Below are 16,943 nucleotides of genomic sequence, written 5' to 3'. Positions count from 1 at the left end.
ATTTGAGGTATAGGGACCTTAAATGTCAAAAACAAAGTACAGACAGCTTCAGGATTTCAGAGGTTTTTCTGCCTGGCAAAGAATAATGTTGAGGTCCCTGTAAAAAAGTAGTAAAGAGAAAAAAAGAAAGTTACCAGTCAGGAGAGACTACTTCCCTTCCCTTCCCTTCCCCTCCGAGATCTTACTTATCCCTTTAACCTCTCCAAGGTACTGGATACCATGTAGAAGAATACTCTATGGACCTTGTGTAAAGGAGTCTGGGGAGCTTCTCTTTGATTTGTGAGGAGATCCAGGATGCCCTTACCCCTTCGGTTGAAGGGATCTCCTGTACAAAGTACATACTCCAAAAATTGTGTTTCATAGAACTAGAGCAATATAGTTGTATGAAACATGCATTTCACCAAGTGTAACATCATCCACATACCAGGCAATTTACAAACCCAGAGAGAAGTACTCTGCAGACCCTATACTTTTTACTTTTTTCCTACTTTTCTATTTCTCTTATTCCCTTCTCCTTTTTTGTCCTTAAAGATAAAAAGCAGGGAAATTAAATGGAAGAAATGTGCATTAATCCTATTAAAATGTATAAATTAGGATTCTCATCACAGAAACCTGTCATTATTTCTGATATGTTTCATAGATTTTAAGGCCAGATTCATAGATTTTAAGGCCAGAAGGGCCCATTAGATCATCTAATCTGATCTCTATGTCACAGACCATAGAATTTCATCCAGTTACTCCTCTATTGAGTCCAATAACTTGTGTCTGACAAAAATATATCTTTCAGAAAGGCATGTAGTCTTGATCCAACAGTTAATCATCCTCACTGTTAAAAATCTCTGTCTTATTTCTCATTTGAAATTGTTTGGCTACAGCTCCTGACTGTGGTTCTTGTTATTCCTTTCACTGCTAAATTAAAGAGCCTTTTAATAGCTGGTATTTTCTCCCTGTGCTGGTACCTATCCACCATAATCAAGTTACCTCTTGATTCTTTTTTGATAAGCTAAATAGGCATTTTCTCCAGACCTGCAATCATTTTTGTGGCTCTTCTCTGCATTCTCTCCAATTTTTCAATATCCTTTTTAAAAATGTGGACACAAGAACTGTGTGCAGTGTACACAGAGGTAAAATCAGTTTCCTACCCCTACTCACTACCCTCAGTTGACACATCCAAAGATCACATTATCCCTTTTTGCCACAGCATTGCACAAGGAACTCATGTTGAATTGTTTGTCCAATACGACCACTAAATTCTTTTCAGAGTCACTTCTTTCCAGGATACAGTCCCTCATTTTGTAGGTATATGACTTTTCATTTGACTATATTAAAATGTGTTCTGTTTGACTGGGCCCCGTTTATCAAACAATTCAGATCACACTGTATGATTGCCCTGTCCTCATCGTTATTTACTATTCTCCCAATCTTTGTATCATCTGCTAATTTTATCCTAACTGACTTTATACTTACTTCTAGATGATTGATAAAAATAATGAATAGCATCAGGCCTACTACTGATCCCTGAAGAATTCCACCAGTAATACCCCCATTCCATGATGATTCCCCTGTGACAATTACTTTTTGTCAAGCTATTTTGTAGGCATCATGGCAGAAGAGACTCTTGTGGAGGGATGTCAAGGTGAATAATGAGGTAGCTTTGTGAATGTTCATAGGGTGCTCCTCCCAAGCATGAGGGGCAGCAGAGGAGGAACAATGAAGGTGTTAAGTTTTCAAACAAGCAAGCAGGCAATGGAGGCTGGCACCGTGGCTGATCGGAAATGAGCACCAGTAGCTCAACAGCAAATGAGAGATGATAGGTAGGGTGGGGAATTACTGCAGCTAGCCTTGAAAGGGAAGACAAACAGTTTATGTTGGATGTGACAGAGAAGGGGAGCCAGTGGGAGAAAGAGAGGGGTGACATGGTCAATGTAACAGGCTAAGAAAATGATCTTTGCAGCAGCATTCTGAATGTATATGCATTATTTGAGACCAGTATATAGTTGAAAGTGGGAACGTCGTCTGGTAGTTTTAGAACAGTGGAGATGGAATAAGGACATCCAAATTCTATTCCCAGCTCTGCCACTAACTTGTTGAGTGACCCTTAAACAAGTCATTTACTCTGCCTATGCCTTGGGTTCCCCATCTGTAAAATAAGTATAATACTTCCTTACAGGGGTGGTACGAGGATAAATTAATTAACATCTGGGCCCTCAGATACTACAGAGATAGGGACCACAGAAACACCCAGGTATACAGGAGTAAATCTTGTTTATTATTGTTTAGTCCCAACATGGTGCTCCATACCATTAAATATATAAACACATATCCCCTGTCCTTATTAATACAGGTAGTCAGTTCATTCAACAAACCAACTGTTGCTTATGGAGTGGTATGATGCAGCAGCCTTCATCCTGAATATGGAGGTACAAGCCCTGGAAACCACAAATCCTAGGATACAACACACACAGGCCCCACAACATTGCCGCAGAGCCATGCTACACTCCAGGTCCGCCATCCCTGCGCTATCAGGTGCCAGCCCCGTGGCACCATATGCCACCTCTGCAGGGCCACTCCACCCATTGGGAAGCGCCATCTCCGGTGCTACCGGCTCTGGTGAGTTTCATCGCCAGCCGCTGCTGGAGCCCTGCCACCGGGCCAGGCGCTCAGCGAGCCCCGCACGCAGGGCCAAGCTCGCAAACGCGCCCCGCATCTGTCATTGGCACCGACCAGGCCCGCCTCAAGCTCTCCGGGGCTCGAGGCAGGATTTAGGGCCGCGGGGGTGGGCGGCCCTGTCCGCTACCCCCTTCCCAGCAGCGTCTTCCTGCCCCCGGACCGCGGGCACCAGGCACCCACCGCCCCCCGGCCGCTCCTCCCCGCCCCCCTCTCATAGCAGCTCCCCGGGTGCAGCCGAGCCCCCGGCCCGCACTCACCCGCAAGCAGCGGCCCCAGCAGAGCCCGACGGACCCGTGACAGCAGCGCACCGGGTCCCCTCCAGCGGCAGGAAGAGCCGGGTCGGGCGCAGGCGCAGGCGCAGGCGCAGCCCGGGACCTAGGAAGCGCCTGAGCAGAGAGTGCGCAGGACAGAGCCCGAGAGAGAGAGAGAGAGAGCGGGGGGTGAGTGAGAGGCAGAGCGGGGTGGTGGCTGGGGATACTGGGGAGTGGCTAGGGGATGGTGGGAGGTTTTGGGGTGGGGAGGATACTGGGGAGTGGCTGGCGGATGGTGGGAGGTTTTGGGGAGGGGTGGCTGGGGATACTGAGGGGTGGCTGGGGGATGGTGGGAGATTTTGGGGAGAGGTGGCTGGGGATACTGGGGAGGTGCCTGGGGATGCTGGGAGGTTTTGGGGAGAGGTGGCTGGGGATACTGAGGGGTGGCTGGGGGATGCTGGGAGGTTTTGGAGGGGTGCCTGGGGCTGCTGGGAGGTTTGGGGGTGGGGTGGCTGGGGAGGGGGGGGGGGGGAGGTTTTGGGGTGGGGTGGTAGGGATACTGGGGGGATGACTGGGGATGCTGGGAGGTTTTGGGGGTGGGGACTGGTTGTGTAGGTAGTAATTGGGGGTTGTAAACTCTTAAGATATGAAGCAAAGCAGAAGCCACTGAACATCAGACTGGCTTTATTTTTACCTGATTTTCAGACTCTGAGGGTTATAACTTCCAGATTTTCACAGCTGGAATTCTGCAAAAATGTCTTGTTTATGGTAAAAATGGAAAATGTTGACTCCATGCCTTAGCCCTCCTCCCTCCCCCTTCAAAAATATGTCTGTAATTTTACGTAGAGAGACAAGGTGGGCAAGCTAATATCTTTTATTGCACCAACTTCTAATTTTAATTTAATTTTACGTAAGTGACACTTTTTGTAAATTTTTATTTCAGTGGGACTGCTCAGGATAGTAAGTTAAGCACCTGCCTAAGTATTTGCAGGATCAAGACCCTGTAAAATACAAAAATATATTTAATTTATTAGGGCAATTTTCTAGGAAATTCAAGATTAAGATGGATACTCCTTTTGATTTTTATAGAGTATGCTCCAATAAAAAACATCAGTTTGTCTTGTGAGCTTGAATGGCTAAAGAAATTTTGAGATTAGAAAATGTAAGTGTAACTGCCAGGTTAGGTGATCTACCAAAGGGGTCATTTCCATGGTAATGGTGCAGAAAGTTCAGGAGATCTGAAAATTTTGCCTAAATTCACAAAATCCGAACAAAGACCATCAAGCGAGAACAATAACGGGAGCCTAAACTTCATTAAATAAAGAGTGAATTGCCTGATACCTAGTTTTTCAGTGCCCTGGATGCCAATCCTGGCAGAAAAAGTATGGACAAAGAAATTGTAATTCTCTGATGATGTTTAAAACCTCACAAAAGATACAGATTCACCCATTTGTCATGTGATATTTATTCAGCCCAAGAACTGTTTAAAACTAAAGAGGAGTACAGCTTCTTTGAATTGTAGACTGTATGGGCAACCATGGAAGAAAATTAAGCCAAAAATACCAAGTGTGGATATCGAGGAAAAAGAGGGTCAAGTTAAATCTAGATAAATGCATTATCAGAGCAACTAACATAGTAGTCATTTTTTTGAAGTGTAACCCTGCTAAAGCAACAGTAATCCCCCAGGTGAGGCTGCCATAGAACTATACTGAGCAAGAGACGAGATCAAGGATGATAACTGAAACGTTCATTTCTACCCCCTGGTAATTCACAAAATATCAAATAATAAAACTGCTGTCAGTCCCTCAGTCTAGCAGTGTTTTTTTGGCACTTGTCCAGTACTGAATATAGCAAACCTGAACCAGTAAGTTTATCTCAGCCCAAAAATAGTAGTCTTATTTCATTTCAATTCATTTTAAAAAGGTAAAATCTGTAATCAAATATTTTCATTCATTATAGGTAAGAGGATCTGAACAGGGTACACGTATTAAACATGGAAGAAGAAGAAGATGACTATATGTCTGATTCTTTTATTAATGTGCAGTAAGTAGCTTGCCTAAGTACATCATACACATCTACATCCAGTAACAATACTGATCATTTTGGGGATTTAGTCGTTGAGTTTTTCACTAGTGTTTATGAAGAGCCTGTCATCCCTGAATCAACCATTCTGTCAATTTCCAGGCATCTCATTAAGGGCCAAATCCTCTTTTCATTACTCACACAAGTCATAGGGAGATTTCACTGGGTTGATTCAAATGAGTAAAGCAAGCAGTATTTTAGCCAAAATGAAAATTTAGGCCTAATTTTTCAAAAGTGGCTATTGATATTGGATGCCTCAATTTAAATATTGGATGCCATTTTAAAGGGTCTTGTTTTCAGAAGCTGGTTGCTCAGTACCTTCTGAAAATCAGGAGGACCCTTTAAGGTGTCTCAGGTTGAGCACCAAAAATTCGAGGCACCTCAGATCACTAATTACTTCAAAAAAATTGGACCTCCCCCACTCTATGAACTTTATTTTTGCATTTACCATGCCTCTCCTCCCAAATATAAATTATTTGTAGGTGGCTAAGGTGAAAAGTTGAGGAGCACTGTATTCCTTACAAGTCCTCACCAGTTCTGTTGTGGAGACATTATATGTCCAGGTGGAAATGGAAATGAGGCAAGATGGCTGCTAATGAAACTCTTCTGGTAACTGCCATTTCCCAGCATCAACAAGGTAGCCTGAGATCCTAAACAAGAAAGAATCCATCTGAGCTGTATAGTAGTCTAGCAGGCAGGATAAATAACTCTTTCTAAGGATTCTTTCCTTAAGAACTAATCTTTTAAACTGGTTAGTTCTAATATAGACAAAAGTATTTCTGTAAGGTGCAACCAAACACTTGCATTGAGCTGTATGGGATCCCCTTTGATATGCCTCTTGCATTGCAGAGGAGGAGAGAATGGGAAAAGATAAGTTCTATATGAGATAGGAGAACATCCAGATGGAAACACCATTTTGACTGTGTTAAAAGTTTAAACATATCCTGTAATATAATTGCAAATAGAGACTGAGTAATATAATTATTGTCATTCTTAAAAGCCATTTAAAGGCTTATTCAAGTGAAGCATGTATGTTTGCAAGATGTGGTAAAGCTACAAGAATTAGCATGGGGGGATTAAGCAACAAGTTGTGTAGCTGAAACTACTTTTAACCCTTTTTTAGTCTAATTGAGTGGGTTTCAGGTTTTCCATTTAAATGTCTGACCTTCACCTGTCTTATTGTAGGGAGATTGTTATGGAGGAAATAATTTAATTTCTTTTTTAAGGAAATTTAATGCAGATTATATTTGACATTTTAGTCATACATCAGAAAAATCAAAGTTATGTTTTCCATGGACTAGAGCAGCCACCATTTTAGAACAGTTACTTGTTTTCATAGTGAAAAAAAAGACTATGGACCTATTTTCTAAAGGTTTTCACATATTATAGTTCAACCAGCACAATGAATTGTATTCAAATTCCTTCCACAAACAAATAGTATGAATTAGAAGTTTTTGCCCAAACGATAATTTTTTAGTCCATTACAAGCAATTGAAAAATAGGGTATTAGAATGGAAGTGCAGTGATTCAAAGATATGGAGAAATCAGAGCTTAAGATTTTCAATGTAGGCCTCCCCAGTCTTAAAGTCACTCCCCATTCTCAAGTGGCAGCTATATATTTTCTCTGGAGTTTGGACCTTGACAAAAAGAAATTTGACCAAGAAATTTGGACCTTGACAAAAATAATTGATTACCCCTGCACTAGAGGTTGCTTATACAAAGCTGATTCTATATCCTCACTGTTTCATTGTAATGGATTATGCTGCCATTAAACATTTATTGCCTCTTAATTAAAAAAAAGACAATATTAATACTTATTTTTTTCCTTAGACAGGATATCAGGCCAGGATTGCCAATGGTGAGGCATGTGAAAGAAGCTATTCAAAAAGAAGAAAAGCAGAGGGAAGCTAACCAGAAAAATAGACAAAAGAGCCTAAAAGAAGAGGAAAGAGAGAGACGTGACACTGTGTTGAAAAATGCTTTAGGAAATGAAAACAAAGGCTTTGCTTTGCTCCAAAAGATGGGGTACAAAAGTGGGCAGGCCCTTGGCAAGAGTGGTAAGTTTGTTAACGTCTAGAATTTAGATGTATGCCCATTTTTCAAAATGTGGGTTTAAAAGGGTACCTGTTACTAATACCGTTCCACCTTATCTCTGGATGAATTCAGTGAATACCTCTATAAGAACTCCTGCCTGTTAGGGTAGTTCTTAACTGTCACCTTGGCACAGCAGAAGAAAGCACAGAAGGTGAGAGCAAGCCCTTAAAATCTCTGAAATGAAAAGGGTGAGGGATATGGGGGAATTGGAGAAGGAAGAAACAGTACTTGCTGCTAACTAAATGGTATTTCAGATGAGGATGATGTTTTACAAAAATCTTACGATCTGTAGCAGGGCATAGCCTTTTGATTTTGGTATTCCTTCCAAGCAAGTAACTTCTAAACATTAAAGAACCTATCTCTAATCTGCACAAATTTACAGCTTGATTCTGGAAAGGGATCTGTGCACACAGACGCTAAGTCCTTTCTGCACGGAGCCCTAGTGAAGCAAAAATGTCACCTGGGATCTATCGAGAGTAAATCACTAGGGGATGAATAAATGTTGCACTCCATGAGTGAATAGTGAGGCTTAGTTAGTTAATGTTTGTAAAGTGTCTCAAGATTCTCATATGAAAGATGCTACTGAAGGGTGCAATGTATTATTAATTATTATTATTATTAATTACTAATATGTTATACCTGTCAAATTAAGCTGTCCTTCTTTGGTGTATAGGGCAGCAGCCTGAATGCAGCACACAGCAACACTACAATTCAACAGAGAAAATAAGGAATGCCTGATCCACCAGTCCACTGTCAGTGCACCTTGATGCTTGATTTATCCATCTGTTAAAAAAAAAATTACCATAAAAGCTAATTATTCGGTGGCAAAATCTTGTGTATACTTGGATAGGCTGTGTTTATGATTTGGGGAGAGACCTGACTTCATAAGCTGTCTGCCCTTTTTTCCTACAGGAGGCGGCATTGTTGAGCCTATTCCTCTGAACATTAAAACAGGTGTGTAATATTTACCTCTTTTAATTATCATAGAATCATAGAATATCAGGGTTGGAAGGGACCTCAAGAGGTCATCTAGTCCAACTCCCTGCTCAAAGCAGGACCAATTCCCAACTAAATCATCCCAGCCAGGGCTTTGTCAAGCCGGGCCTTAAAAACCTCCAAGGAAGGAGATTCCACCACCTCCCTAGGTAACGCATTCCAGTGCTTCACCACCCTCTTAGTGAAATAGTGTTTCCTAATATCCAACCTAGACCTCCCCAACTGCAATTTGAGACCATTGCTCCTTGTTCTGTCATCTCCTACCACTGAGAACAGTCTAGATCCATCCTCTTTGGAACCCCCTTCAGGTAGTTGAAAGCAGCTATCAAATCCCACCTCATTCTTCTCTTCTGGAGACTAAACAATCCCAGTTCCCTCAGCCTCTCCTCATAAGTCATGTGCTCCAGACCCCTAATCATTTTTGTTGCCCTCCGCTGGACTCTTTCCAATTTTTCCACATCCTCCTTGTAGTGTGGGGTCCAAAACTGGACACAGTACTCCAGACGAGGCCTCACCAATGTCAAATAAAGGGGAACGATCACGTTCCTCAATCTGCTGGCAATGCCCCTACTTATACAGCCCAAAATGCCGTTTGCCTTCTTGGCAACAAGGGCACACTGTTGACTCGTATCCAGCTTCTCGTCCACTGTGACCCCTCCGTCCTTTTCTGCAGAACTGCTACCTAGCCATTCGGTCCCTAGTCTGTAGCAGTGCATAGGATTTTTCCGTCCTAAGTGTAGGACTCTGCACTTGTCCTTGTTGAACCTCATCAAGGTTTTTTTTTTTTTTTTTTGGCCCAATCCTCTAATTTGTCTAGGTCCCTCTGTATCCAATCCCTACCCTCCAGTGTATCTGCCACGCCTCCCAGTTTAGTGTCATCTGCAAACTTGCTGAGAGTGCAATCCACACCATCCTCCAGATCATTAATAAAGATATTAAACAAAACCAGCCCCAGAACCGACCCTTGGGGCACTCCACTTGAAACCGGCTGCCAACTAGACATGGAGCCATTTATTACTATCCGTTGAGCCTGACGATCTAGCCAGCTTTTTATCCACCTTACAGTCCATTCATCCAGCCCATACTACTTTAACTTGGCGGCAAGAATACTGTGGGAGACCGTATCAAAAGCTTTGCTAAAGTCAAGGAATAACACATCCACTGCTTTCCCCTCATCCACAGAGCCAGTTATCTCATCATAGAAGGCAATTAGGTTAGTCAGGCATGACTTCCCCTTGGTGAATCCATGCTGACTGTTCCTGATCACTTTCCTCTCCTCTAAGTGTTTCATAATTGATTCCTTGAGGCCCTGCTCCATGATTTTTCCACGGACCAAGGTAAGGCTGACTGGCCTGTAGTTCCCCAGATCCTCCTTCTTCCCTTTTTTAAAGATGGGTACTACATTAGCCTTTTTCCAGTCATCTGGGACCTCCCTCGATCGCCATGAGTTTTCAAAGATGATGGCCACTGGCTCTGCAATCACATCCGCCAACTCCTTTAGCACCCTCGGATGCAGCGCATCTGGCCCCGTGGATTTGTGCTCATCCAGTTTTTCTAAATAGTCCCGAACCACTTCTTTCTCCCCGGAGGGCTGGTCACCTCCTCCCCATACTGTGCTGCCCAGTCCAGCAGTCTGGGAGGTGACCTTGTTTGTGAAGACAGAGGCAAAAAAAGCATTGAGTACATTAGCTTTTTCCACATCCTCTGTCACTAGGTTGCCTCCCTCATTCAGTAAGGGGCCCACACTTTCCTTGACTTTCTTCTTGTTGCTAACATACCTGAAGAAACCCTTCTTGTTACTCTTAACATCTCTTGCTAGCTGCAACTCCAAGTGCGATTTGGCCTTCCTGATTTCACTCTTGCATGCCTGAGCAATATTTTTATACTCCTCCCTGGTCATTTGTCCAATCTTCCACTTTTTGTAAGCTTATTTTTTGCATTTAAGGTCAACAAGGATTTCACTGTTTAGCCAAGCTGGTCGCCTGCCATATTTACTATTCTTTCTACCCATTGGGATGGTTTGTTCCTGCAACCGCAATAAGGATTCTTTAAAATACAGCTAGCTCTCCTGGACCCCTTTGCCCTTCATGTTATTCTCCCAGGGATCCTGCCCATCTGTTCCCTGAGGGAGTCAAAGTCTGCTTTCCTGAAGTCCAGCGTCCGTATTCTGCTGCTCTCCTTCCTTCCTTGTGTCAGGATCCTGAACTCAACCATCTCATGGTCACTGCCTCCCAGGTTCCCATCCACTTTTGCTTCCCCTACTAATTCTTCCCTGTTTGTGAGCAGCAGGTCAAGAAAATCTCTGCCCTAGTTAGTTCCTCCAGCACTTGCAACAGGAAATTGTCCCCTACACTTTCCAAAAACTTCCTGGATTGTCTGTGCACCGCTGTATTGCTCACCCAGCAGATATCAGGGTGATTAAAGTCTCCCATGAGAACCAGGGCCTGCGATCTAGCAACTTCTGTTAGTTGCCGGAAGAAAGCCTCGTCCACCTCATCCCCCTGGTCTGGTGGTCTATAGCAGACTCCGACCACAACATCACTCTTGTTGCTCACACTTCTCAACTTTATCCAGAGACTCTCAGGTTTTTCTGCAGTTTCATACCGGAGCTCTGAGCAGTCATACTGCTCTCTTACATACAACGCAACTCCACCGCCTTTTCTGCCCTGCCTGTCCTTCCTGAACAGTTTATATCCATCCATGACAGTACAGTAATTGTTGGAGTTCACAGTCTGTCAGCTGCTCACAACAGTGTTTTGAACTTAAACAGGCAGAGGTGGCCTTGGTCATGAAGAATCACAAAAGCGGAAAGCAGAAGAAAGGCTAGAAAACTACAGAAGAAAGATTCATATGAAAAAACAAGCAGATGAAGATGCTGCAGATCAGTTTAGGTAAAACGATTTATTTTCATATATTGTTGTAAACATTTTCAGGTAATGTAAAAAAGGATCCGGGTTTCACACTTATCTTAAACTGGCTGCCTCGGGTTTGACTATCATCAAAATGTCGTATCAATTCTGAATAACATTTGTGTGATGAGTGGGCCCTGGGGAGGGTAATTACCAACCATTTAAAAAGAAAAAATGGTCTGACACATGAAAACTAAAATACATAAATTCCCTCTGCTGTGCCCCTTAATTACAATGGACATTAGCGATGCCAGGGGACAGACAAAATAATGTACCTATTGCCATTTGTTAGACGGTACAACTTAAACAAGGAATCTGTTTTAAAAACTATTTAAATGTAGCCTCCTCAGGGAAGACAAATATGTACATATAAGTTTACAATGACGTTCTTAAGCTTCAGCACGGTCCTGTTTAGGATGGCCTTCTCTGATCCCGTCAGAGGACTGTATGCTTGTACAAAGGCATTACAAAGAGTTACAAATGTTGTGGGGAACCATGGTGTGTCTAAAATCTCAACTAGCTTTACATTACAATAAGTTCTTGCCTATAATGTGTGAATTTTTTTATCTGCCTGTTGATTGTAGCTAGCTACTTTTTTATTGACAGAATGAGATTCAAAAGCAAACAAGAAGAACGTAAGATAGAAGGGGACCTTAGAAAAAGCCAGAGGGCCTGTCAGCAATTAGACACACAAAAGGTAAGGCTAATATGCTGCTTTGGGATGGAAGGATGGTTTATAGTGTAGAGCTGGCTACAAATTCTTCAATCTTCATGTACAACAATATTATTTCACTTCTTAACAGTTTTGTATAATATTGGGTGTTATTGGACTGAAGTGGCAATGCTTGTCTCCCTGAGATGCCCTGTGTTACCCAGGGACCTTCTGGTGCCAACTGGCAGAGGGCACAGGGTGCATAAGGGTTACAGGGATCCCGTGGGTCTAGTATCTACATCCTAGTTCGCCAAAGGATGTCATGTAAGAGCTCTACTGAAAGCCTGTGTCACACTGGTCATCATGATCATTATGAAATGGATGGATAATATGTAAGGAGGGGTGTGTGTGTGTGCTGAAAATAATGTTCTTACAATTTCTGACTTGGAGCTGGTCACCGAACGGTGTTAAACAAGTTTCTTTCAAACAAGAAACTTTTCTGGCTGACTGGCTATATGCAGATTGAATGATGTATACTTCACAATGAATGCCTATCTACAGTCTGAAAAAAATACTAATCAAGTGATTGCAAAGTCTCCAGGGGGAGATTCTAGACAGGAAAAAAACAAGGTATGGGGGATTACCCTTTTTACAAGTGAAGACGGACTGATGGAACTATATCTGGGGGTGCAGAGGTAACACAATTATCCTTCATTTAGGAAGTAAGTTGACCATGTATGTGTTTGCCTTATGAAAAAAGGATCACAGCCAGTCTTTGCTGAAAAACACTGGGAAGACTTTGGGGTGAGCTAAACTTTAATTAAACAAGGGCGTGTCTTGTTAATTAAGTTTAGGCTCTGGCACATGTGTTATGATTTTATTTTATATTTAACCCTTTGTTTCCAATATTTCTGCATGCTATCATTTGAATCTTTGTTAAATAAACTTATATTTTCTCTGTAAACAAATCTAAGTGTTGTATCTTAAGCAGAGCTGTGATCTAAGGTGTAACTGGCAAGCAGGGGTAGACTGTTCCTTTGGGAGCAGAGGATCTGGGAATTCTGTGAATGTCCAGTGGAACAGATGCTGGATACACCAAGCGTATCCTCAGAGGGCTTAGGGGTGGTGTGTGCCTATTGCTAACTTGCTAGTAGCCATCAAGAGCCTGTGTCCCATGGTCCAGTAGTGCTCATATGGGACAGAAGTTACATCCTTGGGCTTAAAGACAAGAAATACATTCCACCTGAATTCATTTTGGTGTGTAAGCCTTTTAAGAACACTTCAGACATCAGCTAGAAAGGCCTCTTCCGCCTTACTGACCATTTACTATTTATATGTCTCATGGTAGCTTGTGTCAGGTTATCAGATTGGTGGCGGTGTCTGGCTCAGAGGAGGCTACTCACCTGCCATCCCAGACGAGGGAGAAGCTTCACAATGATGGGCATGTGCAGACTCAGGATTTTTAACTGTAAAATCATAAAAAGAGCCTTCTGAAAGTGGACATGGGCAATAAAGAGAACCAATGACAAAAGTTACAATAATAGTTTGCTGTGCAGTCTTGAACTTTACCAGCATATCTGGCACGGAAGTTTATTTTAGCATCTCTTTAAATTTGTTTTTAAAAAGCAACAAACCCACAAATAGCCCTTGCTGTGGTCCAATGTGGTCTAAATTTGATCAGTTCTATTCTTGAAGCTTCAGTGTCTCAAGATCATAATTTATAACAAAGTTTATAAAGTGGTACTTGTCCCATTATAAACTGTGTTCATCCGGCATCTGCTGGAGAAACCTATAGAGACAGAGAGAACTTTGCTTGTAATTTTTTTTATTTTTAAGGATATTAAAGTTCCCAAGGAGATTTGGTACTGGACAGAACCTGAGCAAGAAGAAAAGGATCAAGAGGAGGAAGAAAAGGATGAATACAAAGGTTCAGACTTAAGTGTGAGTGCTGAAACATAAGTTAGTATGAAGCTGTCTTCATTTGTAAAACATGCATGTGTGTGTATATACACCTCTACCCCAATATAACGCGACCCGATATAACACGAATTCAGATATAACGCAGTAAAGCAGTGCTCCGGGGGGGGCGGGGCTGCGCACTCCGGCGGATCAAAGCAAGTTCGATATAACGCGGTTTCACTTATAACGCGGTAAGATTTTTTGGCTCCCGAGAACAGTGTTCTATCGGGATAGAGGTGTATATCAAAGCTCTAATAAGTGGCCTCTCTTTCTGCCTTGCAAAGTGATTTTGCAATAATATTAGATGGAGTATAAAGCATGATTATACTGATTTGGAGTAAAAGAGCAAAATTAAATGATAATACTACCTCACCTTTGGGCCAAGATTTTCAAGAAAGTCATGATTTTGGGTGTCTTATTTTTAGGTACCCAATTTGACACTTGAGGGGTCTAGTTTTCAGAAAATGCTGAGTAATTGCCTCTAAAAACCGGGGCCCTCAAATCAGACACTTTTGAAAATCAGGCCCTTTATGCTCAAGAACCCACTAGTGTTGTTATTCTAATGAACTCAGTCTGTGGCGGAGATGGGTGATAAAAAAAAATCCCATCAGGAACATCATTCACTTGAAATAAGGTATTTTTAGTTGTTCAGTAGGAGAAAATAAAGAACAGCCAACATCCGTTAACCAGCTAGCTCGCCATAGATCATTGGCGCACCACAGGCCACAATTTGGAGACTTCTGCTGTAGTATCAGTTACGGTGTACTAAGGTTTCCATGTTTTTGATTGCAGTATCGTGTGATCTTTCCTTAGTGAGCCCTTTTTAGCACCAGAACTATTGATTAGCAGGAAAGACAGTGCACCCCAGGGGCCCATCCCAGACTGTTCGATTGTGATTCCTACGCAAAGCTATAAAATATATTTCTCTGTATGTATATATGTAGGTATTAGAGAAATTACAAATCCTGACTGCCTATTTAAGAGAAGAGCATCTTTATTGTATCTGGTGTGGAACAGCATATGAGGGTAAGAGTTAAATCCATCTTGGATATAATTTTCCTTTGGTTATGTATTTGGAGCCATATCCTGCAATTCTTATTTATTCCTTATCCCAGCAAAATTCCCATGGAGGCCAGTGCCACTAATGTTATCCTTGAAAGTAACTCTTGTATATATTGGCTGGATTCAGTCATTTCTCCTTTCTTGGGTTTCAGAACTAGTGAATGATCAATATTGGGCTCTGAATCAGTATTTTGTGGCCAAATTGGTAACATTCTCCTCTGAAACATCCCTCATCAGTCCCACATGTACCACCTTTCTATTTTATAAGTTTATAAGAACTTCAAACTACAACACTATTGGAATTAACTTAATCTGTTTGTACTGTTTCTCCATCACCTTTTTTCTGACTCCCCACCACTCTCTTTTTAAATTAGATTTAGAAGATTATAGATCTTTTCTTCCCATATCTGAAATATTAACCTTCTTTTCCTTTATGCTGTAGAGGCTGCAGATTTATCTTCAAACTGCCCTGGAGATAGTTCAGCAGATCACGACTAAAATCTTTGTAATAAAAGGAACTCTGGAAAAATATTGTTGATTCACAGCAGTATTTTAAAATCTCTCCATGGGACATCAAGAATTCACACAAGTACTGCAGGTGGAAAGACATATTGAAAGGTTCAGAGCACACTTTTGAAAGCACAGAAGCAGTTGTAGATTTTAGATTTTTTTTAAAAGTGAAGCTAGTCATTGAACTCACTATTTAATTAGAATTACAAATTTACATATGTACTTAATGCTAAATAATTTAGGTGCAGGCAGGAGTTTTGCAGGTTTCTACCAAACTAAAAACTGCAATTCCAGTCTTGCACCTCAGAGGACAGGCAGCTAACTGCACCAAATTGTTATGGTTTATGATTTCTGTACACCACCAGTTGAAGGTACCTAGGTTCAGACTGCTAAATTTGTGAGTGTGTATATATGTGTGATTGTGGACAGATAAGAGATTTGAAATGGACAGTACTTGACTTTGTAACCAACATTTTAAAGGCTTCCCTGGGGGAAAAACACTGCCCTTCCTTTCCCACATAACATAACCAATATTCACTGTCAACTGATTATCCTCTATTCCATGCTTTAAGTCTTTACAGTATACAGTGTTAGACAAGTCATTTAATATCTGTCCTTCAGTAGGATGTCTGATTTGAACCTTGTTTATTTTTTGTCAACATAATCGGCCAGATATGTGAACTCTGCTGGTTGAAAATGGTCTCACCTTGCACAAAGTATTTGGCTTCATCAATCTCTATTGCTTAATGTAAATATGGATGTTTGTATAGAAACTCTAAATTTCATCAGTTTAGTGGGTATTTTTAAAGTGTTTTGTTCATAATTAAACAGCTTTTTGTAACTATCTTTTTGTCCAACTTGGTTCCATTCAGTCAATACCTATTGAACAGTGGCAGCATTGTCCATGAGCAGCAACTGCTAGTGGAAGTAAATCCATAATGATGACAGTAAAAGGAGCTGAACTAGAAGAATTAGTTTTTACTGTAAGGCAGGTAGCAGCTTGTGTTAGACACATCATAGAGTTGGACTGAGACAACCACCTACACATCAGTTGTGGTGAACAGAGACTTTACTGTCGTAAATCTTGAAGTTTAATGGGCAAGTGGCAGAGGACCTCTTAGTTATTGCATGCCAGCTGCCAAGGAAAAACGTGCCAGTAAGAAGATGTAACACGTGGCACGTTCACGTCTCACAAGCACCCCCTTGGCTGAGTACATGTCCCTGCACTCTCTCTGTTTGTGGTAGGTCCTCTGGTCAAGTCACACAGTCTGAATGTGAAACGCAAACAAACCCCTTCCAGGGAAAACAGTCTAACAGGGGCCTATCCCACTATCCCACTATCCCATGGTTGGAATATCTCTGTAGCCCTCCCTGGGGCCCATACCTGGTATGGGGGCTTTGCTGCAAGGGCTTTCTCCCTGGAGACTCTTCACCCTCTTAAGGCCTCCCTTGGCCCCAGTCAGTCTTCAGCCTGACCTCAGGGCTCCGTCTCACTCTCCCCAGCTTCTGGCAGCACTGCTCTGTCCAAGGTCCTGCAGCTCCCTCAGCCAGTTACACACCATCCATGCTGCTCCAGCTCCAGCAAGGAACTGAACTCACTCTGGCCCTGCAGCTTGTTTTATACCAGGGGTTCTCAAACTGGGGGTTGGGACCGCTCCGGGGGTCATGAGCTTCAGCCTCCACCCCAAACCCCACTTTGTCTCCAGCATTTATAATGGTGTTAAATATATTAAAAAGTGTTTTTAATGTATAAGGGGG

At 42.1% G+C, this 16,943-nt stretch overlaps 2 protein-coding genes across 5 annotated transcripts in view; one reads left to right on the top strand and one right to left on the bottom strand.

The window, feature by feature from the left end:
• HEATR5B (HEAT repeat containing 5B) overlaps positions 1–3,025 on the bottom strand; it is an 89,780-nt gene extending 86,755 nt beyond the window's left edge. For both annotated transcript variants that reach the window (XM_034764932.1, XM_034764933.1), the window contains exon 1: positions 2,928–3,025. The gene's annotated coding sequence lies outside the window, so the exon portion shown is untranslated. The remainder of the gene's footprint in view (positions 1–2,927) is intronic.
• Positions 3,026–3,028: 3 nt separating this feature from the next.
• GPATCH11 (G-patch domain containing 11) lies at positions 3,029–15,206 on the top strand. 3 transcript variants are annotated; one of them, XM_034764938.1, is made up of 9 exons: positions 3,029–3,110; positions 4,881–4,964; positions 6,834–7,060; positions 8,010–8,051; positions 10,864–10,984; positions 11,609–11,699; positions 13,491–13,595; positions 14,558–14,639; positions 15,118–15,206. In XM_034764938.1, the coding sequence occupies exons 2-9, from the start codon at positions 4,915–4,917 to the stop codon at positions 15,171–15,173; spliced, it is 774 nt and encodes a 257-aa protein (XP_034620829.1). In that variant the 5' UTR covers positions 3,029–3,110; positions 4,881–4,914; the 3' UTR covers positions 15,174–15,206. The 3 variants fall into 3 exon arrangements, with proteins under 3 accessions (XP_034620829.1, XP_034620831.1, XP_034620830.1); XM_034764940.1 differs by lacking the exon at positions 3,029–3,110 and adding an exon at positions 3,560–3,689; XM_034764939.1 differs by lacking the exon at positions 3,029–3,110 and adding an exon at positions 3,752–3,776.
• Positions 15,207–16,943: the final 1,737 nt, after the last annotated feature.

Source organism: Trachemys scripta, chromosome 3 (assembly GCF_013100865.1).
Source record: "Trachemys scripta elegans isolate TJP31775 chromosome 3, CAS_Tse_1.0, whole genome shotgun sequence".
Lineage (NCBI taxonomy): Eukaryota > Metazoa > Chordata > Testudines > Emydidae > Trachemys > Trachemys scripta.
The sequence above is the reverse complement of the archived record's forward strand: the minus strand, read 5'-3'. Positions and strand labels throughout refer to the sequence as shown.

Excerpts from the sequence above, each read along its gene's own strand:
- GPATCH11 (XM_034764938.1), top strand. The coding sequence starts at position 4,915 with ATGGAAGAAGAAGAAGATGACTATATGTCTGATTCTTTTATTAATGTG. Across the intron at positions 4,965-6,833 it reads GATTCTTTTATTAATGTGCA|ACAGGATATCAGGCCAGGAT; the intron begins GTAAGTAGCTTG and ends TTTTTTCCTTAG. Across the intron at positions 13,596-14,557 it reads ACAAAGGTTCAGACTTAAGT|GTATTAGAGAAATTACAAAT; the intron begins GTGAGTGCTGAA and ends GTATATATGTAG.